General features: G+C 43.6%; 1 protein-coding gene across 1 annotated transcript; it reads right to left on the bottom strand.

Moving 5' to 3' along the window:
* Positions 1-11,399: 11,399 nt before the first annotated feature.
* On the bottom strand, positions 11,400-13,247 carry LOC125451768 (fatty acid-binding protein, liver). The gene is made up of 4 exons (XM_048529317.2): positions 13,068-13,247; positions 12,457-12,629; positions 12,261-12,362; positions 11,400-12,051 (listed from the first exon to the last, which is right to left on the bottom strand). Exons 1-4 carry the CDS (start codon positions 13,138-13,140, stop codon positions 11,998-12,000), a joined length of 402 nt encoding a protein of 133 aa, XP_048385274.1. The 5' UTR covers positions 13,141-13,247; the 3' UTR covers positions 11,400-11,997.
* Positions 13,248-27,226: the final 13,979 nt, after the last annotated feature.

The following is a 27,226-nucleotide window of genomic DNA, read 5'->3' as shown; positions in this document are numbered from 1 at the left end:
TCATCATTAAAGATCTAGACAAAGTCTAGGCTTGGGCTGACAATTGGTAAGTAATATTGCACCACACAGAATCCACTTCTTGAGACTGTGATCACCACAGATAAGAAACACTCTCATCACCGCCCATTTACATTCAATGGTGTAACCATCACTGAATCACACCCCATCACATCCTTGGGGTTACCATTGACCAGAAACTCAACTGACCCTGTCACATAAACACAATGGTTATAAAGGCAGGTCAGAGGCTAGGAATATTGCAGCAAGTAAGTCGCCTCCCGACTCCCCAAAGCCTCTCCACCATCAAAAGGCACAAGACGGGAGTGCGATTGAATACTCCCTAGTTGCTTGATTGAGTGCAGCTTCAATAGCACTCAAGTGGTGTGACACCATCCAGGACTAAGCAGCCACTTGATTGGCACCACATCCACTTCCTCCATCACCAATGCTCAGTAGCTGAGTGTGCTATCGACAAGATGCACTGCAGAAATTGACCAAAGATCCTCAGACAGCATCTTCCAAACCCACAACTACTTCCATCTGGAAGGACAAGGGCAGCAGATACATGGGAACACCACCACCTGCCAGTTCCCCTCCAACCACTCACCATCCTGACTCAGAACCATATCACTTTGTTCAACTGTTGCTGTGTCAAAATCCTGTAATTACCTCTGAAACAACATTGTGGGTCAACCCACAGCAGGAGGACCGCAACGGTTTAAGAAGGCAGCTCACAACCACCTTTTCAAGGGCAAAATAGAGATGGGCAACAAATGCTAGCCAGCCAATGACACGAACATCATACAAATGAATAAAAAAAGAGAGAATGGAAGAAGAATGGACACTTAAAATGATTCTCTAACAATTTTAAATGCAAAAGTGAACTAATTTAGAGAATCCACTTCTTGAGATCACGGAAAAGCAAGAGGTGATATCTCAAGACAGCAAGGATAGTTTATATTGTTGATATTCGTATATGTTTGAATAACTTTTCATCTGGAAAGTAACTTCATAGCATTTTGCTTTAGCTGGAAGTATTACAGATGTGAGAAAAATGAGAATACTTACTCATCACATCTCTATAATCCGTTGTGTTCTATCCCAAATGCAGCACAATGAAGCATTATAACAAACTGTGAAGCTGCATGAACACAGCAGGACAAGCAGTGTCTCAGGAGCACAAAAGCTGACGTTTTGGGCCTAGACCCTTCATCAGAGAGGGGGATGGGGAGAGGGAACTGGAATAAATAGGGAGAGAGGGGGAGGCGGACCGAAGATGGATAGAGGAGAAGACAGGTGGAGAGGAGAGTATGGGTGGGGAGGAGGGGAGGGGATAGGTCAGTCCGGGGAGGACGGACAGGTCAAGGAGGTGGGATGAAGTTGGTAGGTGGGAAATGGAGATGAGGCTGGAGGTGGGAGGAGGGGATAGGTGAGAGGAATAACAGGTTAGGGAGGCGGGGACGAGCTGGGCTGGTTTTGGAATGCAGTGGGGGGAGGGGGAGATTTTGAAACTTGTGATGTCCACATTAATACCATTGGGCTGCTGGGTTCCCAAGCGGAATATGAGTTGCTGTTCCAACGACCTTTGGGTGGCATCATTGTGGCACTGCAGGAGGCCCATGCTGGACATGTTGTCTGAGGAATGGGAGGGGGAGTTGAAATGGTTCGCGACTGGGAGGTGCAGTTGTTTGTTGTGAATCGAGCGGAGGTGTTCTGCAAAGCGGTCCCCAAGTCTCTGCTTGGTTTCCCCAATGTAGAGGAAGCCACACCGGGTACAGTGGATACAGTATACCACATTGGCAGATGTGCAGGTGAACATCTGCTTAATATGGAAAGTCATCTTGTGGCCTGGGATGGGGGTGAGGGAGGAGGTGTGCGGGCAAGTGTAGCACTTCCTGCGGTTGCAGGGGAAGGTGCCGGGTGTGGTGGGGTTGGAGGGCAGTGTGGAGCGAACAAGGGAGTCACTGAGAGAGTGGTCTCTCCGGAAAGCAGACAAGGGTGGGGATGGAAAAATGTCTTGGGTGGTGGGGTCGGATTGTAGTTGGCGGAAGTGTCGGAGGATGATGCGTTGTATCCGGAGGTTGGTGGGGTGGTTTCCGGAGAGACCACTCTCTCCATGACTCCCTTGTTCGCTCCACACTGCCCTCCAACCCCACCACACCCGGCACCTTCCCCTGCAACGGCAGGAAATGCTACACTAGCCCCCACACCTCCTCCCTCACCCCTATCCCAGGCCCCAAGATGACTTTCCATATTAAGCAGAGGTTCACCTGCACATCTGCCAATGTGGTATACTGCATTCATTGTACCCGGTGTGGCTTCCTCTACATTGGGGAAACCAAGCGGAGGCTTAGGGACCGCTTTGCAGAACACCTCCGCTCGGTTCGCAATAAGCAACTGCACCTCCCAGTCGCAAACCATTTCCACTCCCCCTCCCATTCTTTAGATGACATGTCCATCATGGGCCTCCTGCAGTGCCACAATGATGCCACCCGAAGGTTGCAGGAACAGCAACTCATATTCCGCTTGAAACCCTGCAGCCCAATGTCATCAATGTGGACTTCACCAGCTTCAAAATCTCCCCTTCCCCCACCGCATCCCTAAACCAGCCCAGTTCGTCCCCTCCCCCCACTGCATCACACAACCAGCCCAGCTCTTCCCCTCCACCCACTGCATCCCAAAACCAGTCCAACCTATCTCTGCCTCCCTAACCTGTTCTTCCTCTCACCCATCCCTTCCTCCCACCCCAAGCCGCACCTCCATCTCCTACCTACTAACCTCATCCCACCTCCTTAACCTGTCCGTCTTCCCTGGATTGATCTATCCCCCCACTACCTCCCCACCTATACTCTCCTCTCCACCTATCTTCTTTTCTCTCCATCTTCGGTCCGCCTCCCCCTCTCTCCCTATTTATGCCAGAACCCACACCCCATCCCCCTCTCTGATGAAGGGTCTAGGCCCGAAACGTCAGCTTTTGTGCTCCTGAGATGCTGCTTGGCCTGCTGTGTTCATCCAGCCTCACATTTTATTATCGGGGATTCTCTTAGGGCAGTTATTGCGGGGGCGGGGTGTGAGGGATGTGTTGCGGGAAATGCGGGAGACGCGGTCATGAGCGTTCTCAACCACTGCAGGGGATAAGTTGCGGTCCTTGAAGAAAGTGGACATCTGGGATGTGCAGGAGTGGAATGCCTCATCCTGGGAGCAGATGCGGCGGAGGCGAAGGAATTGGGAATAGGGGATGGAATTTTTGCAGGGGGGTAGGTGGGAGGATGTCTGATCACAATGAAGCATTATCTGTTTTTGTGAATATTCAAAACTGAGATAGTAGGAGTGTTGATCATGAAATCTATTTAACTTTATGTTGAAGTGCAAAGCTTACAATGTTAAGTTCACACACGGTCAATATTCCTCACTAGCTAGACCCAGTGTGTCAGATTCTATGGCTGTCTATCAAAAAATGTTCCCCCAGTGGCTGATTAAATAAAAGTGAATCATAGATGATGCTGGGGATCATACATTAAAACAAAAACTGCAAGAGAACTTCAGCAGGTCTGGCAGCTCTGGGGAGACAGAGATACAATTAACATTTCACAGCCGATACGACTGTCTCTCAGAATAGACAATAAGCAGCAGAAATAAACATAGAACACGTTGAAGAAACTCAGCAGATCTGGCAGCATCTACAGACTGAGAAACAGAGTTAACATATCAAATCTGGTATATACTGTTTATTGAGAACTGAAAGGTGTTGGAGTGCAAAAAAACAAAGAATTGTGGATGCTGGAAATTGGAAACAAAATCAAAAATTATGGAAAAACTCAGCAGAACTGTTGTGAAGAAGCATCACTGGACCCAAAACGTTAACTATGCTTTCTCTCCACAGATTCTGCTAAGCCTTTTGAGCTTTCATTTCTGAAAGGTGTTGGAAAATGTTTCTTTTAGACAGAATGATGTGGAAGTGCTGGTGTTGCACTGGGGTGGATAAAGTCAGAAGTCACACAACACCAGGTTATAGTCTAACAGGTTTATTTGAAATCACAAGCTTTCATAGCACTGCACCATCATCAGGTGATTTCAAGCGATCAACGTTGTCTGTGCAAAATCATATTGAATTATTTCATTCCCCTTGACAAAGTCAGTGCTTTAGCCTTGGCGGTGGGATTCAGATACATAAACTGCTTCCACTGGGTGCTGGGTGCCATTGGTTACACATATATAGCATTGAGATGGCTGTTTCACAATGCAGTAGAGTTTCTTCAATGGAAAGTCATGAACACCTGGAGGCGTGTGCCTGCTACCCAGGCAGCTGGTATGGCTCTTGTGTACCTGGTGTGTTTGAAGGTCTAAGTGGCTTACAAGACCAGTTACAGGGGGACGGGGCCTACCGACAGCGACCATGGTTGATGACACCATTTTGTAACTCCCTGACTGATGCAGATACAATGTCACACATGCTTCAATCAGGGTCATGGTGGAGCAGACAATAGTGATGGATGTGCTGGATGCTGGGCAACTGGGAGAATGGGAGCATGAGGAAGATGAGGAGGAGGAAGCTCAGTGTGTCTAAAGACCTCAGCTGACTTTGATTCTCCAATCCTGACAATGCCAGTAGGATGAGAGTCAGGTGCAGCAATCATTGACTGTTAAATAGTTTTTAGTCAACATGCACACAATTTGTTTATATTCAGGGGGAAAAGTGCAGTCTGTGTTCATTTTATTTTCATTCACTTCTGTTGATCATAAAGATCATGTTTGGCGCTGTTTGAATAATTCCCTGTATTTGAGGATCTCTCGCTGAACTGTGATAAAATGCTGGTCTGTAATCTCACTGAGGACACTCTTAGTGGTGATTTGGAGTCAGCAGTAAGGTGGGATTTCTGGGTCGTCTGCTGGGGCAAGAAGGTGGAGTTCTATGCACGAGGAAGTGTCAGCGTGCCAGCTATGTGCCCTGGCAAGCGTGCATTTCTGGCTGCTGCGCCACTATATTGCCAGTACTGGGCACTCCTGAACATTAATGCTTGATCGGGCATTCAGTTGGGGGTTCCGGTCTATTCCAGCCATAGTGGGCTCTCTTCATTGTGACAAGTGAGAGAATTGGATGTAAGTGGCACTGTAGCGGTGGGACAGGTAGCCAATGAGGTGAGTTTGGGAGATCATGTGAGAAAACACGCCAAGCCTTGTGGAGAGAACACTCTCTGAAAAACTACAAAACTGACACAGCCAGAAAGAGGTCAAATTCACCTAAAATGTCTCTCAAAAGACAATTAAACTAGTCTATATGAACAAGAAATAGAAGTGGGCTGTTTGTCCGCTCAAGCCAACTCCTATATTCCATAAAATCATGAACGATCTGATTGTAACTTCAAAACTGCATTCCCATCTACCCCTGAAAACAGAATCATTGCAGATGACGCCACCCAGCCAATCATTACTGCACTGGACCTTTCTCCTCCTTGCTTAACAAGCATCGATCTAGCCCGGCCTTAACAATACCAAAAGACACTGCTTACGCTGCCTTTCCAGGAAGAGTGTTTCAAACCTCGTGACCTTCTCAGAGAAAAGCATTCATCTTATGTCTGCTTTAAACCGACAACCCCTGATTTTTAAATTGTGTCCCTTAGTTTTAGATCCTCTCATTAAAGGGAATATCGTCACCATATCCATCGTGTATAGACCTCTGAGGATCAATCAAGTCGTCTTTTACTCTGTTGAACTCCAGTGGATATAAACCTAACCTGTTTCCTTATAAGGCAACCCGCTCATTAATCTAGTAAGTCTTTTTTTGAACAACATGTTTACAATCTTCCTAAATTCCAGTGACCAAGACTATGTACTGTACTCCAGATGCAATCTCACCAGAGCCCTATATGACCGTACGATAAGCAATATCATTTTGTTATAAATCTAATTCCTTACTGCACCTGACAACTAACCTTGTACAATTTCTGCACAAGGACACTTAGGTCCCTCTGTATCCCAGAGATCTGTAGTCTCTCACCATTCATATAATAGGCTCATTTTTATTCTGCTAAAATGGTTAATTTCACATCTTTTTACATCATATTTCATCTTTTCTTACTCACTTAACCTATCTATATCTCCCTGCAGTTTCCTTATTTCCACTTCACGCATACTTTCCTATCTGTCTTTCTGTCATCAGCAAATTTGGCACCATTCCATCCCTTCATCCAAGTCATTTATGCAAACTATAAACATCTGAGCTCTCAGCACCAACCCCTGTAGCACTCCACTTGTTGCATCTTGCCAAACTGAACGAGACCCATTTATGCCTACTCCCTGTTTCCAGTCAGTCAATTTTCTATCCCTATCTAGTACGTTCTACCAACACCATGGGCTTTTACTGCTGACATCACCTTCGAATGTGGCACTTTAGAGCCATTGAGGCGTTCAGCACAGAAACAGACTCTTTGGTCTGACTCATCCATGCTGATCAGATATCCTAAATTAATCTAGTCCCATTTGCAAGAATACGACCCATATCCCACTAAAGCCATCAACTTCTGGAAATCTAAGTAAGACACGTCACCGGTTCCCCTAAATCCAAAACATGTGTTAGCCCCTGGAATAGATCGGTCAAACATGATTTCCCTTCCACAAACCATGATGATTCTACTTGATTACCTTGAAATTATCTAAGTATCTGCTGCAACTTCTTTAATAATAGCTTCCAATATTTTCCCTATAATAGACGCTCAGCTAACTGACCAGTAGTTCCTGAGATGCTGCTTGGCCTGCTGTGTTCATCCAGCCTCACATTTTATTATCTTGGAATCTCCAGCATCTGCAGTTCCCATTATCTCTGACCAGTAGTTTCTTGCTTTATGTCTCTTTCCCTTTTTGAACAATGGAGTTAGATTTACTATCTTCCAATCTAATGGGGCCTTCCCTGAATCAAGGGAATTTTGGAAAATTAAAACCAATGCAGCCACCCCCAGTCAGGTATGAAGAAACTCCTATCTCCTATTTAAATTCACATCTGTATGATACATTTCACATATTAGAAATGAATCTGGCAATGATCCCAGATGATATTATTATTGGGTAAGTTATATCTCAAACTAGATTCTGGCTTGATTTTTTTAAAATTCAACAATGTAGTCTTTCACTGAAACACAAACACACAATGCTGCAAATTTAGTTTTAACAATAAAACAAGTTTATTATGCAAAACGAGTGAAGATAAAGTAGAATAAACCAAACTGTTTACATACAAAGCAAATTGAAATATTTAGAAACAACTGGTAAAATATAATCTCATTAACCCCCAATAAAACACCCTTAACATTACTCATACCAGAGAGAATTCCTTTATCTTTCACATTTATTGGGCCTAAACTTCTAGGCTGGAAGCTTGAAAGTGCCTACACTGAGGTAACCTGTTTCTTAACAGTACTGAATCATCTGCTTTCATCAGGAACAATTCTGTTACACATTTAACTTTAGCCAAGACTTCTGCAAACCTACCAAACTGAAAACCAACAGATCTTTTCCCCCAAGATAGGAATGTTTCCTCTTGACTTAAAAAAGATCCAGAATTTTCAATAAAATAACCTAATGCACTAAGCGGCTTGCCTCTCTCATTTTTAAACTCTTTGGCTGTAAACAAATTTCCATGGACTTCCCAAAATATCTCTTGCAGATTGTTTTCCAGAAGAAATCACCATGGCTACGGAAATGCTTACAGGTTAATCACTAAAAATCTTCAGCTGCACAGACCAAGCCCACGTGCCAATAGCTAAAATCAAAACTCGAACCAAATATTAAAATATAACAAATTGCACACTTTATATCACAAAAAATCCCTACAATTATCAAGCTTAGAAACAAGAAGTGCAGACATTGGAATATATAAAACAGTGACATCCTTCCTGCATTTATTCTGTCTAATTCTGTTAGAATTTCATAGCTTTCTATGTGATCTCTCCTCATCAGTGAATATAATCCTAACTGATCTAGTTCATATGTCATTTGTGTCATCCCAGGAATCATATGGCAAACCTTCATCACACTCCCTCCATAACCAGAACATCCTTTCTTAGTTAAGGAGATAATAACTGCACACAATACTCCAGATGTGGTCTCAGAAAGATCCTGTACAATTGCAACAAGATGTCCCTACTTCACTACTTGAAATTTCTTGCTATGAAACCCAACATACAATCCGCCTTCTTCGCTGCTTGGTTACTTTGAGTGGCAGCTGTACAAAGAAAACTAGGTTTCATTGCACCTCCCCTTTCCCCAACCTACCACCACTCAGATAATAATCTGCCTTTGTGTTTTTGCTACTAAAGTGGATAATCTCACATTTATCCATGTTATTCTTCATCTGCCATGCATTTGCTAAGTCACTCAACTTTTCCAAATCGCAATTAATCATAAGTGAAGAAGGTTACATCAGTGTACTGTCCACATCTTGTTCAAATGGGCCACGGACTGGCAGATGGAATTTAATTTAGATAAATGTGAGATGTTGCATTTTGGAAAACCAAACCGGGGAAAGACTTATACATTTAATGCTGGATCTTTTTTAAGTCAAGAAGAAACATTCCTATCTCGGGGGAAAAAATCTGTTGGTTTTCAGTTTGGTAGATTTGCAGAAGTCTAATGCTTTACTCCTGGGAAGTGTTGCTGAACAAAGAGACCTTGAGTGCAGGTTCATATTTCCTTGAAAATGGAGTTGCAGCGATATAGGATACTGAAGAAGGCATTTGGTATGCTTGCCTTTATTGGTCAGTGCATTAAGTGTCAAGGTTGGGACATCATGTTGCGGCTCTACAGGATATTGGCCAGGCCACTTTTGGAGTACAATGTGCAATTGTGGTGTCCCTCCTGTAGGAAGGATTTTGTGAAACTTGAAAGGGTTCAGAAAAGATTTACAAAGATGTTGCAACTGTTAGAGGGTTTGAGCTATTGGGAGAGACTGAATAAGCTGGAGCGCCGGAGGCTGAGGGCTGACTTATAGTGGTTTATAAGATCATGAGGGGCATTGATAAGGTAAATAGACAAAGTCTTTTCACTGGGGTGGGAAAGTCTAAAACTAGTGGGCATAGGTTTAAGATGAGAGGTGAAAGATTTAACAGGGACCTAAGGGGCAGTTTTTCTTTACAAAAAGGGTGTTGTGTGCATGAAATGAGCTGCTAGAAGAAATGGTGGAAGCTACAACATTTAAAAGGCATCTGGATGGGCATATGAATAGGAAGGGTTTGGAGGGATATGAACCAAATGCTAGCAGATGGCATTAGATTTATCTAATATACCTAGTCAGCATGGATAAGTTGGACTGAAGGATCTGTTTCCTTGCTGTACATCTCTCTGACTCTGTCTCTGGATCCTTATCAGCTCATCCTCCCCCATGGCTTTGTGTTGTCTGCAAATGTGGAAATATTATAGTTTGTTCCCTCATTTAAATCAATTTACACTGCTGTAGCTGCACTAAACAGAAGATGATTTTGAAAAAGTGGTAATATCCTCTGTATGCAAAACTTCCACTTGGCATCAGTCATGCAGGCAGTGATTGTTTAGACTGGTGTATGTGACAAATCAAATTGGTTTTGTGCTGGATGGTGTTAAGCTACTTGTATCTTGTAGATAGTGGGCAGGCTTTGATGAACCAGCAGGAAAGTTACTCACTTCTGAATGCCTAGGTTCTGTCCTGCTGTTGCTGCCATAGCATTTATACTACAGGCCCAGTTATTAATAATCCCCAGGATGTTGTTGATGAGAGATGCCATTTAACATTTATAGGCTGATGACTGGTCACCGGTTGCCCATTAAGACTTTTTCCCCTTATTGAATGTAATCATTTGCCTGGCACATCTGTAGCAGGAAGTTCTTTGGTTAGTAGTCCAAATATAGTGTCCAGGGCCAGTTGCAAACCACAACAGGCTATTTCCACTGAGTTGTGAATTATAAAATTGAAAACATGGGCAGCTGTTGTGGCCTTATAATAAAAAGGTAATTGATGAAGTAGCTGAAGAATACAACCCTGGAGAAGCTGCTACATGGGCCAATCAATCTCAGCCTGGGAGGTCTTCAATGTAAAGTTCTCTTAAAATTTCAAGAACCTTCATCTGCTGATGTAACACTGTTTAGAGCTGGATGAACACAGCAGGAAAGCTAATGTCCCTCCCATATTTATTGCACCCATGGGTGGACCAAGGATGTAATAAAATTTGGAGTCAAGTAGTCCTGAGATATATCAAGCTGGCGAGCAAGTTACTGGTACATTGTGGCCTCTTCTCAGGCAGAAAAGATTTGGCAGATGCTGCCAGACACAATTAGAAGCATAGAACAATTACAGCACAAAAACCAAATTGTTCAATCCAGCTTCTCTGCAGCACACAAGGCAGTTAAAGTGTTGGTATGATTAAAACAAAAAGTTGATGTAAACTAGCCTTAGTGCACGCACAATTTACCAATCCTATCAAACCAAAAGGAATATTTCCTTCCTCCACTGGGAGGAGGAAGTAATGAGAGCAGTCAGAACTGATGTTAAACCTGCGGTTGTCCACCTAGAAGCAATAGATGTGCAACCTTTTAGTGCCAGCCACTTTCAAAATCAAAATCAACACAAACGCAATGAATGTTGCTATTGGAAATCTGGAGAGAAGTAATTAAGAGGGCTCAGGTCAAAAAGAGGGCAGTGGCCAAAGAAGGAAAAATGTTCTCTTTCCAGAGATTACTAAAATATTCCACAGGTCTGAAAGCAAACTTAAGTTCTCACTAAACAGCTGCATGTTTGACTTAAAGCCCCATTTGTTCACAATAAACATGAAGATTTTTTAAAAAAAAAAATAGGAAACACAAGTCAATTCTACCACTCAAAAAAATCAAGTCAGCAATAGAAAAAAGTCATAAAGTAGTGTTGAAACTTAGTGCAAGTCATTGTTAAACCAGGATTGGGATAACAAGCATTGGTACAATTTTAAAAATATACTGAAAAATGTGAAGCCTTCAAAATTTAATATATAGTTGTGTGATTTTCAAACAGATAGTTAAGAGAAATGCAAAATCTGTCTGTTCCTTTACTAATCATGAGATTAGTCTTTCAACAGAAAAATCCAACAGACTATAGTAGCGGAAAGCCACCACCTATCATTTACTATTTCAATGTCGATACAGTCACTAAACTCCAGTTAACAACTAATATTTGGTTTCATCTTTTGGCAAGAGCAAGCCAGAACTCCAGGCAGTTTTCCAGCTGAAGAGGAAACTTTCACCAAACAAAAAAACAGCAGAGAGCTCTTCAGGAAGATTTCTCAATCTAAATTCCCTCCCCCCCCCCCCCCCAAAAGACAGATTATTCCAGCTTTTCACTGTCCATTGACAAACCCAGTGCCACTCAGTTTAAAATGAAATGAATGGAATCAGACTTATCATGTAGTACATATTTTTTTTATTAGAGTTGCCAAAATTTGAACCTTTGCACTCATTGTACATAGGGCTGTTCTTTATCCAAAGGCCGCACCATTTCAAAAGGTCTCAATACCGCGGAAAAAAGGGCAGTCTTTACTTTAAGAAAATACACAGCAAAATTTCAAAGAAGACAGATTATCTTTAGTCTGTGAAGCAAGCTTTCATTGTAGTATGAAAAACACAGACATAGTTAAACAGCCAGAAGGAAATACTTAAACATTCACACCACACTATTCTTTAGAGAGAAAATGTGTTTAGTCCAACACATGCATTGGAAAGTAACACAAGATTAAAAACTAAAGATGTGCATTTTTCTTTCCAGACAGTTGGTCCATTTGTTATTATTTAGATAAACCTTTTGCAATAGCAGTATTGAGCTGAGTTAAATCACAACTTGGCAATGTATTTGTTAAAGTGTTGTAACTTGTAACTGAAAGCTGACTTTACTCAACAAATACCATGAAGACAGAACAGTCCTAATGCATAATACTACAGGAAGGTCCAGTAGAAAAAGCAGCAAAATGAAAGTTTTGCATGGAATTCATCTTCCTTGTTCATCACTCACTGTTCCCTCACGTATTCTCTGGTGCACACCACATCACCCATCGTGCAAGTCTGATTTGCAAAAAGAGGAATGGCTTCAGTAAGTTTGTTAAAATCCACTGCTTTAAGTTTCTGGCATTAAGTGTACCCTTTAGTTTGACTTTCCATAAGCAATTCTACTACAAGCATTCACTACTCGAAAATGCCACCTAAATAGTATCTATCGCCACATTTTTGTTATCAGCAGATGCTGTTTGATGCTAAGACACTGTCGTTCTTACCAAAATCAGTTTACCATCCTGCAATTCTCTAACCAGTGTTGTCTCTTTTCCATCCCACCGCTGTCTTTGGACTAGTTTGCCGTTTTCCAATGTCACAGTGGTCTGTCGGGAATGCGAAATAAAAACAGGTCACCCACCGCTGAGATCGTACACCCCAGTCATTTTAAACGGCTAACACGGGGATCGGTCAACAAACCTTGGTTGTCCTATTGTCTGCAGTGGTTTCATCAAATTCCTCGGCTAGCTTGAATTGGATGTTTGTGCTTTTAAACGTGCTCTCGGTTTTTATAGCGATTACGTCGCCGTCCACAGAAATGATAGTCTTGGGTTTTACAGTGGCAGCAATCTTCCTTTGCGCTAGACTCACGTCTTAAATTAGAGAAGGGCGGGGGGAGGGGGAAAACACAAAAAGAAGTGTAACGTTTAGCGGTACTTTTTTTTGCAAATTGACAAGAGCGCGTTTTCGCTGAATGAGCTGCATTCATTTCTGCTAAATCAGGGAGTCGATACAAATACACCGCTGCGTTTTACAAACAGAAAAGAGAAAAAAAAAAATCAGCTGCCACTTTGGGCATGCTTCGTCCTGAGTCAGTCATGTGCACGATACCGCAAGCTGAGTGAAACCACACCGTGCAATTCGGTGGCAGTGTGCCTTCAGTGGAGAACAGCTGCAAGCAGAGCAGCGCTCAGTTTGCTCGGGATTGGGGACCGCAGCAGAATCGTTACAAAGGCGGAGGTGCCCATTAACAAGCTAAACATAGACATCTACCCCAACCAAAACAAAAATAAATCGCATAAAATTCTCACCCAGATTTTTCATGTACTCGTCGAAGTTTTGGCTCTTCTGCAATTTCCAACTCCCAAGAAATGCTTCAACCATTTTTTCTTCCTCTTTGCTCGCTGATTACACGTGCAACCTTCAAAACCAACGGTACCCTAAATCCCCTTCAGCGAGTCACACTACTCCAGCCCTCCAGCTTTTTAAGCTCCTGCAGCTCAGTAACCACGTGTAAAAGACACAAACCAATCCCAGATCAAAACGTCAGAGGTTGGGTGGGAACTCGTCTATTCCACCCCCCACAAACACACAAGTAATGGTGTTCCCGAGAAGTAGAAAGCATGCACGGATATGCATCCCCATGAGATGCAATGGGGGAGTTAAACACCGGACTGCACTTGTCACTCCAGTTTCTCTCTCCACAGATGCTGCCATACCTGTTCGGTGTCTCCGGCACTCTGTTTGTTTTAATGAAAATGAGGATGTTATGATTCATTTATACAGGGAGTCGGTAAGTCTGCCTCTCCAATTACTGAAGTTAGGGATGTAAATGCATTTTAGGCGGCTCCGAGCAGGCTCGCTAAATAGATATCTGGTGTGATCAGACATGACAAGGTATAATTGGACCGACTTGGCCAGAAGCGTGCAGACCAGAAACGTCAGCTTTCCTGCTCCTTAAATGCTGCCTGGCCTACTGTGTTCCTCCAGCTCTACACCTTGTTATTTTCACTGGAGTTTACAAAACGTAAGAGGAGACTTATAGAGTCAGACAGCACGGAAACAGATCCTTTAGTCCAACGTGGCCATGCTGACCAGATGTCCGAGATTGATCTAGTGCCATTTGCCAGCATTTGGCCCATGGCCCTTTAAATCCTTCCTATTCATGTACCCCATCCAGATGTCTTTTCTTCCTCAGGCAATGTGGCATGCCCATAAGGATCCTCACTAACTCCTACAGATGCACCATATAGAAATCATACTACAGGGTGCATAATGGTCTGGTGTGGCGATTGCTCTGCCCAGGACCATAAGAAACTACAGAAGGTGCCATGCACAGCCCACACCATCACAAAGCCAACCTTTCTTCCATGGACTCCATTTACACAGCTCACTACTGCGGAAGGCCTGCCAGCATCATCAAAGACCCAGCGCACCCTTCCTACACCTTTTCCATCAGGCGGAAGATACAGAAGCCTGAACACCCACACGAAAAGGTTCAGCAACAGCTTCTTCCTGGCAGTTATCGGACTGATGGATGGAATCTGTAGCCTCAAATAACGCTGATCTTGCTAGTGTTGATCTTGCCTAATGCATGCCTGTGTAGTCTAACCTGTATGCCTCTAAGTCTTTGTGATCTGTACACCCTTTGCCTACTATGACCTGCCTGTGCTGTTTGTAAACAAAGTTTTTCACTGTATTTTTGTACGTGTGACAATAAATAAATAAATCTAAGGATTCACTCAACCCTAGCTGTCTATACTTGACAAATACTTTCCTCTTTTTCTTGAGCGGACCCTCAATTTTTCTAGTCATCCAGTACTCCCTACACCTACCAGCCTTGCTCTTCACTCTAACAGGAACATACTGTCTCTGAACTCTCATCATCTCACTTTTGAAGGCCTCCCACTTTCCAAACATCCCTCTACCTACAAACAGCCTCTCCCAATCAGCTTTTGAAAGTTTCTGCCTAATATTGTCAAAATTTGTCTTATTGCCGTATAAAATTTTGGTGGACGTGTGTAAGATCCAGAATAATGTTGACAAGGTGAATGTGGAAACAACATTTACATAAAATACCTTAATATGTAGGAGCAGAAGTAGGACATTCAGCCCATGGAGTCTGCTCTGTCATTCAGTGCAATAGTGGCCGAACTGATAATCCTCAACTCCATTTTCCTGCCTTTTCCTCATAATGTTTGATCCACTTACTGATTAAAACCCTTAAAAATCTTAGCCTTGAACACAGTTAATGTCCCAGCCTCAACAGCCCTCTGCAGTAAAGAATTCCACAGACTCCCTCAGCTCAGAGAAGAAATTCCTCCCCATCTCTGTCTTAAATGTACAATCCTTACTTTGCCAGTATGCCCTCTGGTTTTTGACTCTCCCTCAAGGGGAAAAAGCCTTTCCACATCTATGTTGTTCAGTACCATAAGAATCTTGTATGTTTCAATAAGGCCCTCTCTCTTTCTTCTGAATTCCAATGAGGCCTGGCCCAACCTACTCAACATCTCATAAGACTGTCCCTCCATACTTGGTATCAGCCGAGTGAAATTGCTCTGAACTGTCAATGTTAACATATCTTTACATAGTTAAGTACTTTTATACTTTGAAACAAAGATCAGCATTTCATTTTCCTTCCCTGTGGGAAAACTTCAAGTCTGATATACTCTGCTTGAACTGAACCTGAGGAGTTTCACAGCACTTTTGTTTTGGATTCCCAGCATCTGCAATATTTAGTTTTTTCTTTCTCATATGGATCAGTACAGAACTAAGAGCAATATTTTAAATTTAGGATCGCCAGTTTAAGACAGAGATGACAGTAGTTTTTCACTGATTGTAGTGCAATTTCGGAACTATGTGTTTCAAAAGTTAAAGGATGGGAAAGGCTCTTGTTCGTAAAATGAATCAAAGGTTGCCAGCAGGAGATGGGACTGTGGAATTTGAAACACAAATATCTGCAACCATTAGCTTATTGAATGATGGAGCATGCTTATATTTCCTGTCCAAATTCACATGGACAATACAGCCAGCTGCAGAGATACTGTGCACAGTTAATTTAGTGATCTGTACTCAACATTTATAAAGAAACTTTTGCAGAATGTCTTTGTCAAGAGGAGATTTAAATTACATGAACTGTTAGGGGTCTTACTCTTAAAAGTGTAAAGTTTCTTTGGAGGAGGTTTGTTACCCAGTGGATGAAGGTAATCAAAATCAACTATCACAAATTTTAAGGGGTTGGTCCTTATTTTGACTGTTTGTCCCTGTCTTTTATTTTTAGGTCAGTCTGTGGGAAACTGATCCTCAAAGGCTCCGCAGTGAGTCCAACAATAACTTGAATGGGGCTGTAAGTGAATGAATTGGCCAAAAGAGAAAATGATAATTTTGTGGACCAACAAGATAAGTTGCAAGTTTTTGTTGATTTTTACAGGGCTGCAGTAAGAAATAAAGAAAAAAAATAATATTCTTGGTTTTGCTGTAAAAAAGATAAAGTAGAAGAGGGTTGTGTTCTTCTATGTGGAAACAACATTTACATAAAATACCTTAATATGTAGGAGCAGAAGTAGGCCATTCAGCCCATGGAGTCTGCTCTGTCATTCAGTGCAATAGTGGCCGAACTGATAATCCTCAACTCCATTTTCCAGTTGTATAGGGTTGTGATGAGTTCACACCTAGAGGACTGTGTACAGTTCAAGTCTATGTACCTCAGCAAAGATATATCAACTTTAGATAATTCAGTACTGAGAAATTCCTTCAATGCAAGGCATGTGAGTTTTTGCAATTGTGTACCCTGGGACAGGAGAGTGGAGGTTGAATGCACCATTGTTGAATTTTGATATAGATCGATCTTTGGTCTCAGGGAATCAAGGCATAATGGAGAGTGGGCCATAAAGTAAAATTGAGTCTGAAGACCGGCAATAATTTTATCTATCGGTGTATCATGTTCAAAGGACTGAATGGTACTGCTCCTATTTATTATGTTCTCTTGCTTTTTGCCGACATTTAGAAAAGTTCAATGCTAATGTCTGCATTTATGAAATAGACTGTCCAATTTCTAACATCTGTGAGACAGAGGGGAATGAATTTCACAATGATTTTCACAATCACATAAGGTCTCAGTCCTCATCTCCACGCCACCTTCAATAATCATTGGCCTGAATCTTCCTAATAGCTTGAAGAAGTTCTGCTCTTCTGTCTGATGGGTTTTCCATTCCAATCTTTCTCCTTGTCCACCAACATTAATTTCACTGTCAATCCTAGCATTTGGCTAGATGTTTGCTAAAACTCATTTCTACAAATTCCTTCATGACTGCCTTCAGCTCAGACTCACCTCACATGGATTCCAACTGAAGTTTCATCCGTCATGTTTTGAAACCTCCCAGGATCACAGATATCTCCGTGATGCTCAATGTTCCACAGACAGCTGCTTTTGCTGCATCCTGAGATCCACACTCAGTGCCATGTGGTGTCACATGCATGCGCCCAACTTCTCTCTCCAACAATGTCACATCACTCTGGCTCAGGGCTGCACCACTCTGTTATTCCACCTAATCCTTCAGCTCATTAACCGCACCAGCAAAAAACTTTCTTTTTCTTTCAGGCATTAAAGCCCACAAGGTGGAACAACTCAGAGGTATTCATGGCCCCCAGAAACTTCCTGTCCTCCCCTTCGCTCTGACTCAGTCCCCTCCCCCAACCCCACCTCCTGTCGGCTATTCACCATCCCTCCTAACCTTCCACTCTCTGATGCTGAACGTTCTGTACTCAGCAAAGGCCTCAGCTTTATTTCTTTGCATCCCCACCCTAACAAATTTCAGGCATGACATGATGTCAAGCTCTTCTTCCGCCATCTTCGCCTCCATGCCCATTACTTTGGAGAAATGTCTTGTCCCCCTCCCACAGATCCCTTCGCCCAGTTCCAACACTCTCCCTCCACCTGGACCCCTCCCTCAGGCCTTTTACCGGCACTTGATCAGTTCATTGAGAACTGTCAATGTAATATAAGTCTCCTCAATTTCTCTTCCCTTCCCCCGCCTCATCAAATCCAATATATTTCCCTCTGAACTGACTGCACCCTGTGTGTTTCGGTCCTACCCTGACATTGTTATTAAGCCTGCGGATAAGGATGATGCTGTTGTAGTCTGATGTGCTGATCTCTACCTTGCAGTGTCTGATCACCAGCTCCCAAATACCTCCCCCTTCCTTCCTCTGGACCATGACCCCACCATGACGCATCAGGCCACTGTATCAACTATGGTTACTGACCTCATTTCATCTGGTGACCTTCCCCCTCCACTGCCTCCAAGCTGATTATCCCCCATCCCCTGCACAGCTCACTTCTACCTCCTTCCAAAAATCCACAGGCAGGACTGTCCGGACAGACCCATTGTTTCAGCCTGCTGCTGATCTGCAGGACTCATCTGAGGTTCACCAGATGCGAAACATTAACTCTGATTTCTCTTCACGGATGCTTCCAGACCTGCTGAGCTTTTCCAGCAATTTCTGTTTCTCTTCCTAATATTCATTGGCTCGCAGGGTCATACGGGGAGCAGACACTGAGAGCCAGTGGGAACAAGAAGAACACTTCCAATTTTATACACTTTAAAAGTAAAGAATAAAAATGTTACCATATAAATTTTAAAAAATATAGATTAGGAGCAATTAATAATTAATATTCTTTGTCAAAATAACGTATCAAGGTGAATGTGTTGCATGGAACTAGGTAAATTGTTCCATCAGAGACCAACGTCAGGCATGATGGGCTGAATGGACTCTTTCCATATTGTAATCATTCTGTGGTTGCATTGCATGAAATAAAGACAATGTTTTAGAAATATTTGCATTTTTAAAAACATCTTAAAAATTCTAGGTAAATCTCTTTCCATGACACAAGATCATTTGCATATATCTACAAAAGTATTTTTAATAAGTAGGGGCATTCTTTATGCCAACCATAGCGCAATAATTTTTGAATACAATGTGATTGTTTTTAATATTGCTTGCTGAATAGGCAATAGAATAGAACAAAAGAACAGGGATTCTTTTTTACCAACTGTACAAGTCCACCCCCTGGAGGATATTTACAGTGTTACACAAAACCATCAACAAAGTAATAGGCGACTATAGAAATGATGTATTCTTCTAATTTTTGTCATAGCAATTAATGCAACATTAAGACAAGCACATAGAAACATCATCATGCAATATGGTGACAATCTTTCTTTCCACTGACAATAAAAGGTGCCAGCATACAAACAAGAAATCAGTAATTTATGCTGTACTTTATAGTTCTGAATAACTTCAAAACCAGGATCTCTGATTATTGACTATTAGCTGAATCTTTTAATATTTTGGCTAAGTGGCAGTTTCATTGGGCTTCTTCCCAGAAGGCCTAGCAAGATTTCCAGCTGCGCCATTCCAAACACACCTCATTTGTTTACTACCATGCCCGTGCTTCTCACCAGGCACTTACCAATTCCACATTCGCTGCAGCCTGAAGAACTCACCTCTGGCATCCTCAGTGCCTGTGCCATCTTAAAACTGCCAATAGGCACCAGGATAGATGCTGGCAGACTGGAATTGCCTGTATGATTCTTCAGCTCTGCCATGCATGTGGCAGACAAAGGAAAATTGGCGCCCTACTTTTGCAAACAGGGATCTGGATGTCCTAGTCATTCAGGTTGTGTAGACAAGAGATGTCATGTTACCCCAGACTGGCAGAGGCGGCCATGCCATCAGACCCTGACAGGATTCAGGTGATAACTGTAGTCTGGAGGAATTCAGAAATCCATTGGAAGAAGGTCAGTGAACATCTCTGCTCTGCCAGGGTATTTGCTACCATCTTCTCTCTGCTACCTGACATTTATTCTAACTTTGCTGCTGCACCCAATTTCTACCAAGGCTAATGCTTTACCACTCTCACCATTGCATAAAACATCTTTGCTCGTTTACTCTCTGTTGCCCCAAACCTCCCATACCTCTGTGTTATCAACTCACCAAGGAGACTTCACCGCTTCTCCCCTATATGCCTCAATACTAACAGCAATGCCACTCAGTTCTGGCAACCACCTCTTTCTCTCATTTCAGCAGAAAGCAGCACACAATAGAGCAAACAAATGGCAGACAGGTGGTGGGGTACCTGACATTAGGCTCATCATTTGTCATGAGGAGTGAATCTTGGCCCTTACGGTTGGAGACTAAGGCTGCTCCTGAGGGGATGCACAGACATCCATCTCCACCAACTGAGTAAGTACCATTCTTCATTCAAACACAGCTCTCATGTTAATCCCATTGTTAGTGATATTTATTTAACACAAGTTATAACTCTTGATCATGACACCTTTGCTAATATGGGTCTCAGAGATTCGAATGGAATGCCCACTCACTCAGTCATCAAGCAAGCTAAACCACAAGAAAGCATCTCTGAGCAGGAGAGTTCAGAGGTATGAGAGTTCGCACCCAGCATGGCTGCTTTCTGCACCTTCAGCAACTGACACTTAGATTCATAGAGTCATGAAGATGTACAGCACAAAAGCAGACCCTTTGGTCCAACATGTCCATGCCAATCACATATCCTAAATTAATCTAGTCCAATTTGCCAGCATTTGGCTGATGTCCATCTGAACCATTCTTATCCATATACCCATCCAGGTGTCTTTTAAATGTAAATGTACCTGCCTCAACCATTTCCTCTGGCAGCTCATTCCATATACACACTATCCTCTGCATGAAAAGAAGTTGCCCCTTTAGTCACTTTCAGAACTTTCCCCTCTCAACTTAAACCATTTGTTCTGGGCTCCCCTACCATGGGGAAAATACCTTGACTATTCACCCTCTCCATGCTTTTCATGGTTTTAAAAACCTCTGTAAGGCCACCCCTCCTCAGCTTTTGTTGATCCAGGGAAAACTGCCTCAGTCTATTCAGCCTCTCCCTATAGCTTAAAGCCTCCAACCGTGACAACATTCTTGTAAATCTTTTCTGAACCCTTTCACGTTTCACAACATCCTTTCCAAAGCAGGGAGACCAGAACTAAACTCTGATAGAACTGTAGCTAGGTTAGAGTTGGGTGGCACACTCGTGAGCACATTACTGTGAAATCTCTGCAGCTGCTGAGGAAACATCACCCCAGGTGACTGGCACTCACAGGACTGCCAGTGACCCAGAGATGACCCTGTGGTGCCAGCAACCTGGGACTATGTGCCCATGCACAGGTAGACACAGGAGAACCAGGCACATGGGAAGCAATGGACTCATTGCCCAGAGACTGCAGCTGCATCATGGGGACGCAGCATGCACCTCTCTGGCTACCTACATAAATGGGTTGGCAGCTGCCCCTGGAGAGCCTCATAGGGCTGTTCTGTCATTGGAGAGAGCTAACTTGTGGTGACTTTAACCTGACAGTCGCCTCGTTGCCTTAGCAGTTGGTCCTCAGCAGCAATGCCAAGGATTTCAAGGGGCACGCACAAGGAGACAGCAGGCAGTGGTAGGAGGAACTATACAGAGGACCTTGAGAAATCTCGTCACATGAGGTCCCAGGGGTGGAGGGGCTTTCTACATCCAACCTGCCTGCAACCCTCATATTTGTAGGAATCCCAAGCTGAGGAAGGGGCATTTTGCTCTGGCAAGCTCACACTCAGCGAGTCTGGGCCCACTGAATACAAATGCACCTCGGGTTCACCTGATCAAACCTTCAAAAGCAACAGGCTCCACTGCCAAACGCTGCTCCCTCCACCCCAGTTTGGAGACCCTGGGGCTGTACTGACACACAGTGCCAGGAAAAGGAAAAAGAAAACTTCTAGAGGGCGCATTGATGGTATGGGAGATATTTCACTGTAAATATAGTCTGAGGTCTGTTAAACATAGTCAGAACACTATGAAACTTGTTTGTTCATACTGTCCTGTAACTCTCATGCTCTGAAGTCAGACATTAGTTCACAACAAGATGTTCCATGGAGCAATGCCTGACCTGAAAAGCTGCCACACTATTGTGTGGACAGTGTGAGCATTGAAGGGCTTCGTTTACCCAGTTGTGCAGTTGTTGATATGGCATTGTTGAGAAGATATTGTTGTTGCATTGAATGGTTAGCAGTGTTTGGGTCTGTGAGGTGTACAGCCCACAGTGAGGGTTCCTGGGGGATTAGAAGACCACAAATTTATGTCTGATACAGTAAATGGATTAATGTGTATTATTGTTGCTCTTTGAAGGGACTCACATCGCTGGGATTTGTAGGCACCACCCCCGCTCAACACACACACACACACACACACACACACACACCTACTTCACACTGTCATTTCCACCCCATTCATCGACAAGTGAAGCCAATGCCGTTAGCAAGAGAAGAATCAGAGTGACCTTGATTATGACACAATTTCAATTGTGGTATTTCAAATGTTTGGTAATTGACTGTGCATCGGGTTGTCCTTTCTACTGCAGATTGCGTGAATTCTGTGTAGTCTGCAAAGTTCCTCAATGCTAAAAAAATTATAAGATTTTGCCAGCACTTTGCATTGGAGTAGGTTTTCATGCAGGATTAGGAGTAGGATCACTTAAAGTGATTAATTAGCAGACAATTAGAAACACAGAGGAACCGACCAATCACTGCAATAGGCGCAAATTAATGCTATGCCCCAAACAATCCTCTGACCACCCTTTCTTTATATAACTCCATCGACAGATCCTTATTTTCCTTTCCCTTACAAAGCTTCCCGTTGAATGGGTTTGTTTTATTTGGCTCAGCTACTCACAATGTGGGATTGCCTTCCACATTGTAACCATTGTCTGGATAAACGGCAAAAACAATTTAGATTTATATAGGTCCTTTAAAGTACGTTGTAACTTCTCCAGTTTGGAATTTTTGGCTGCTAAATTATTTCTGGATTTTGGAATTTTCTGGATTATAGAACGATTTTGGAAGCCTAACCATAAGAAAACCCCCGAGGTGTGCATGTTTGTCTAAAATAAAAAATACATTACAAAGTAACAAAAACGAATGATTAAAACCAGACATGCCCAAGAAAGCCCAATTAGAAAAGCACGGATACCTCAGAGAATTAGGAGCAAATTACTGCAGATGTTGAATATCACAGCGGGTCAGACAGCATACATGGAGAGAAAGCAAGCTGACATTTTGCAATTAGATGACTCTTCATCAGAGGTCAGGGAGTTGTTGACCTTGAGGAGGTTACTGAGATAGGGGGACCATGTTGGGATTTAAAAACCTGAAGTTATAAATTTGCATAGCCAGAAGCCAATGCATATCAATCAAAAAATATGGGACTCATATATTAGCCCAAATTAAACTGGCATTTGTTTTGATGCTACTCATTTATTAGAAAAGCAAACTACTCCATGCTTGCATGCAAAATAATTTGCTAAGAAATACATACAATGCTTTTAATTTTTCATTCCACTTGTGAAATTTGCTATTTGCATAAACAGGGGCTACTTGCCTTTTTAGCAAAAATAATCGTCAGAAATGAATGCTATCCTTATCAAATTCCTTCATCTTGGAAATGAGTGTTAATACTAAGTTCTGTCTAGTGTGTTTTGCTGATAGATGCAAATGATCTACCATGGTTTATGTGATGTCTCTCCTGGTCAAAATCCTGATATTCTTCCTTGGAATAATGGGTTAAAGATTTATGGTGAGCAGGCAGGAAGGTAGGGTTGAGATTAAGATGATATCAGCCATGGCAATGTTAAAGGGGTTGAACTGTTCTTTTGTAATATTGTGATTGTTCTCCCAGCCCCTCAGCATCTTGAACATCTCCTCTTTCCCTTTTCTATTTGCTCAAGGCACAGCATGCCAGGATTACATGCTACACTGTTTCTCCAAAGCCATCCCAGAGTGATCTCAGTATATGAAACTCACCTTGGAAGGAGGCAGCAAGTTTTTAGCTATCGAGCATTTTGGTAACATGGCAGCTCCCAGAATATCTGGTGCAGACTTCCAAGGTGCGGTAACGATGATCACTGATAAATTTCACATTGATCACATGGAATCTTTCTCTGCTGATAAATTCTGCAATAGTTTAGCATGGTGTTAGCAACATGTTTTGGTACATTCTATGGTCCCTGCACTTGGAGGAAGCCAGTGAGGTTGGAAGATCCCACTTCCCAAGCTGTACAGCGAATCTCAGCATGGGAAAAGAATGAAGAGCTGTGATCTTAAACAAACTGCATTTGTGATATCTTTGTTGATAAAATGTGATGCTGGAGAAGCACAGCAGATCAGAGAGCAAGAAAGTCAATGTTTTGGGTCTGGACCCTTCATCAGGACTAGGGAGGGGGAAGTGAGCTCCGAAGTAAATAGAGGGTTGGCGGAAAGGTAAATAGGATGGTGATAGGTGGACGTTGTTGGGGGGTTGTAGAGACTGGTCAAGGGGAAGGGGAGAGTGGAGAGGTGAGAAGGAAGATGGACAGGTTATATCAAGTCAAGGAGGCTGGGATGAGAGGGTGTTGGATATGGGATGAGGCTGTGGGTATGGAGATTTTGAAGCTCGTGAATTCCATGTTGAGGCTATTGGACTGTAAGCTCCCGAGACAGAATATAAGGTGTTGTTCCTCCAGATTACATGTGGTCTCATTGTGACAGTGGAGGAGGCCCGGGATGGACACATCACCCAGGGAGTGGGAGGAGGAGTTGAAATGGCTGGCAGTTGGAAGGTGGTGTTGATTGGAGCATACAGAGCGCAGATGCCCTGCAAATCAGTCACTGAATCTGTGCTTGGTCTCTCCGATCTAGAGGAGGCCACATCGGGAGCAACGGGTAAAATAGACAGGTTAAAAAGATGTACATGGGAATGTCTGCCAGATTTGGAAGGATTGTTTGGGTCCTTGGTCGGAGGTAAGAAGGGAGGTGTGGGGTCAGATGTAACACTCCCCCTGCAGTTGAAGGGAAAGGTGCAGGGTGTGGTGGAAAGGTTGGTGGGGAGTGTGGAGTGGATGAGGGAGTCACGGAGTGAGCGGTCCCTATGGAAAATAGATAGGGGTGGGCAAGGAAATATCTGTTTGGTGGTGGGGTCTAATTGAAAATGGTGAAAATGGCAGAGGATGATGCATAGGATTTGGAGACTAGTGGGATGGTATATGAGGACCAGGGGGACTATATCCTTATTGTTGTTGGGAGTTGGGGATTTGAGGGCAGAAGTGTGGGAAATGCAGGAGATGCGGTTGAGGCCATTATGAATTGTGGGAGAGGAGAAGGTATGGTCACTGAAGTAGGATGGCATTCGGGATGTCTGGGAGTGGAATGTTCCATCCCGGGAGCAGATGCGGCAGAGGCGGATGAATTGGGAGTATGGGCTCGCATTTTTGCAGTAGGCCGGGTGAGAGGAGGTGTGGGAATTAATGGGTTTGAAATGAATGCTGGTGCTAAGCCGGTTGCTGGAGATGGAGACAGAGAGGTCCAGGAAGGGGAAGAAGGTGGCCGAGATGGTCCAGGTAAATTTGAGGTTGGGGTGAAAGGTGTTGGTGAAGTTGATGAGCTGTTCAAGCTCCTTGTGTGAGCACGAGGCAGCATCAATACCGTCATTGATGTAGCGGAGGAAGAGGTGGGGAATGGGGCCAGTGTTGCTGCTGAAGAGGGACTGTTCTATGTATCCTACAAAGAGGCAAGCATAGCTTGGACCCATGAGGGTGGCTATAGCCACACCTTTGGCTGTAGGAAGTGGGAGGAGTTAAAAAAAACTTTGTTGAGGGCGGAGACTAGTTCTGTCAAGCGGATGAGAGTGTCGATGGAGGGGGACAGGTTGGGTGTGTGGGAGAGGAAGAAATGGAAGGCCTTTAGGGATTCCCCTCAAGGGGAATACAGGTGTTGAAACTGAATGTCATTGGTGAAGGTGAGGTGTTTGGGGCCAGGGAATTGAAAGTCTTGGAGAAGGTGGAGGATGTGAGTTGTGTGCCAAACATAGATGGGGAGTTCCTGGACTGGATGGGAAAGGACAGGGTCGAGATAGGAGGAGATGAGTTCAGCAGGGTAGAAGCAGGCAGAAACAATGTGTTGACTGGGACAGTCAGGCTTATGGATTTTGTGTGGGAAATAGGAACAGGCAATGCGGGGTTGGGGAACTGTTAGTTTGAAGGCTGTGGACAGGAGGTCTCCTGAGGTGCTGAGTTATTGATGGTCTGGAAGATGGTCTGGTCATTATCGAGGGGACGGTAGGAGGTGGTGTTGGAGAGGTGGCATCTGGCCTTATTGATGTAGAGGTCAGTACACCATTCTACCTCTGTGTGTCCCTTCATCAGTGGGTTTAATGGTGAGGTTGGGATTGGAGCAGATAGAGTAGAGGGCTGGGTGTTCCGATGGGGAAAGGTTGGAGTCGGTGAGAGGGGTGGAGAGATTCAGTTGATGTCGTGATGGCGTTGGGGATGAAGAGATCAATTGAGGATAGGAGGCTGGGGTATGGTAGTGTCCAGGAGGATGAGGTTTGCTGGAGGCTGGAGACAGAGTCTTCAGAGGATGTGTTGGACTCTAGTTCTAAGAAATAGGTGCGGTGGTGGAGGCAGACGAAAAAGAGTTTCTCATCTGGACATGTACAGAATTTATTGATGTGTGGGCATAGGGGGATGAAAGTGAGTCCTTTTGCAGTGGACTGACCGTTTGTCTTCGGTGCTGGGGAGGTCTGGGAAGGAATGTTGAAGACACATCACAGCTTAGTGTTGAGCTGGAGCTAGGAGCTAGGGTGGGGACTGCCTCTGGAGTGGGTGTGTGTATGGGAACAGTCACTTGGGCAGAGGTGGATGCAGCAATGTGGTCAACGACATCCGTGCAAGTGATATCATTGGCAGGATTAGCGGGAGTGGCTGGGCTGACCACATGGTTAATGTTGCTGGGCGGATTCATCCCCACCTCCTTGGCCTGACACAACCTATCCCTCATCCTCCCCACCTATCTGCCCCACCCTTCCCTCTGACCAATTCCCACTACCCCCTACCTGCTTCCACCTATCACCATCCCAACTGCCATCACCCCCACAGACCGACACCCCCACTGTTTATTTCTGAGCTCCCTTTTCCCTCCCCAATCCTGATGAAGGGTCCAGACCTGAAATGTCGACTTTCCTGCTCCTCCGATATTGTCTGACCCGCAGTGTTTCTCTACATTTTATCGACTCTGACTTCCAGCATCTGCAGTTCTCACTATCTCTTTGTGATATCTCTGATTCATTTGTGGTTTGAGGATCGGGAGAATCTATGCAGTGCCAATAATTCTTTGGAATGAGACTGCTGTAAGTGCTATGTTAACTTCTGTAAAAACAGAAAGAGATGGAGAAAGCCAGCAGTTCTGCCAGCATCTGTGCAGAGAGAATAGGAAATAACAGTTTGACTCTGAGATTAGAACTTGCCATTGAAACTTGAGGTGAAAAGTAGAAATTTATTTCAAGATGCGAGCTTCAATTTTTTTCAGTCCAATAAGTTCCCACATTTCTCACCTTTGCCAAGGTCAAGAGTTGGGAAAATTCCAT

Source organism: Stegostoma tigrinum, chromosome 5 (genome assembly GCF_030684315.1).
Source record: "Stegostoma tigrinum isolate sSteTig4 chromosome 5, sSteTig4.hap1, whole genome shotgun sequence".
NCBI lineage: Eukaryota > Metazoa > Chordata > Chondrichthyes > Orectolobiformes > Stegostomatidae > Stegostoma > Stegostoma tigrinum.
Note: the sequence above shows the minus strand (reverse complement) of the source record. Positions and strands in the feature narration are given on the sequence as shown.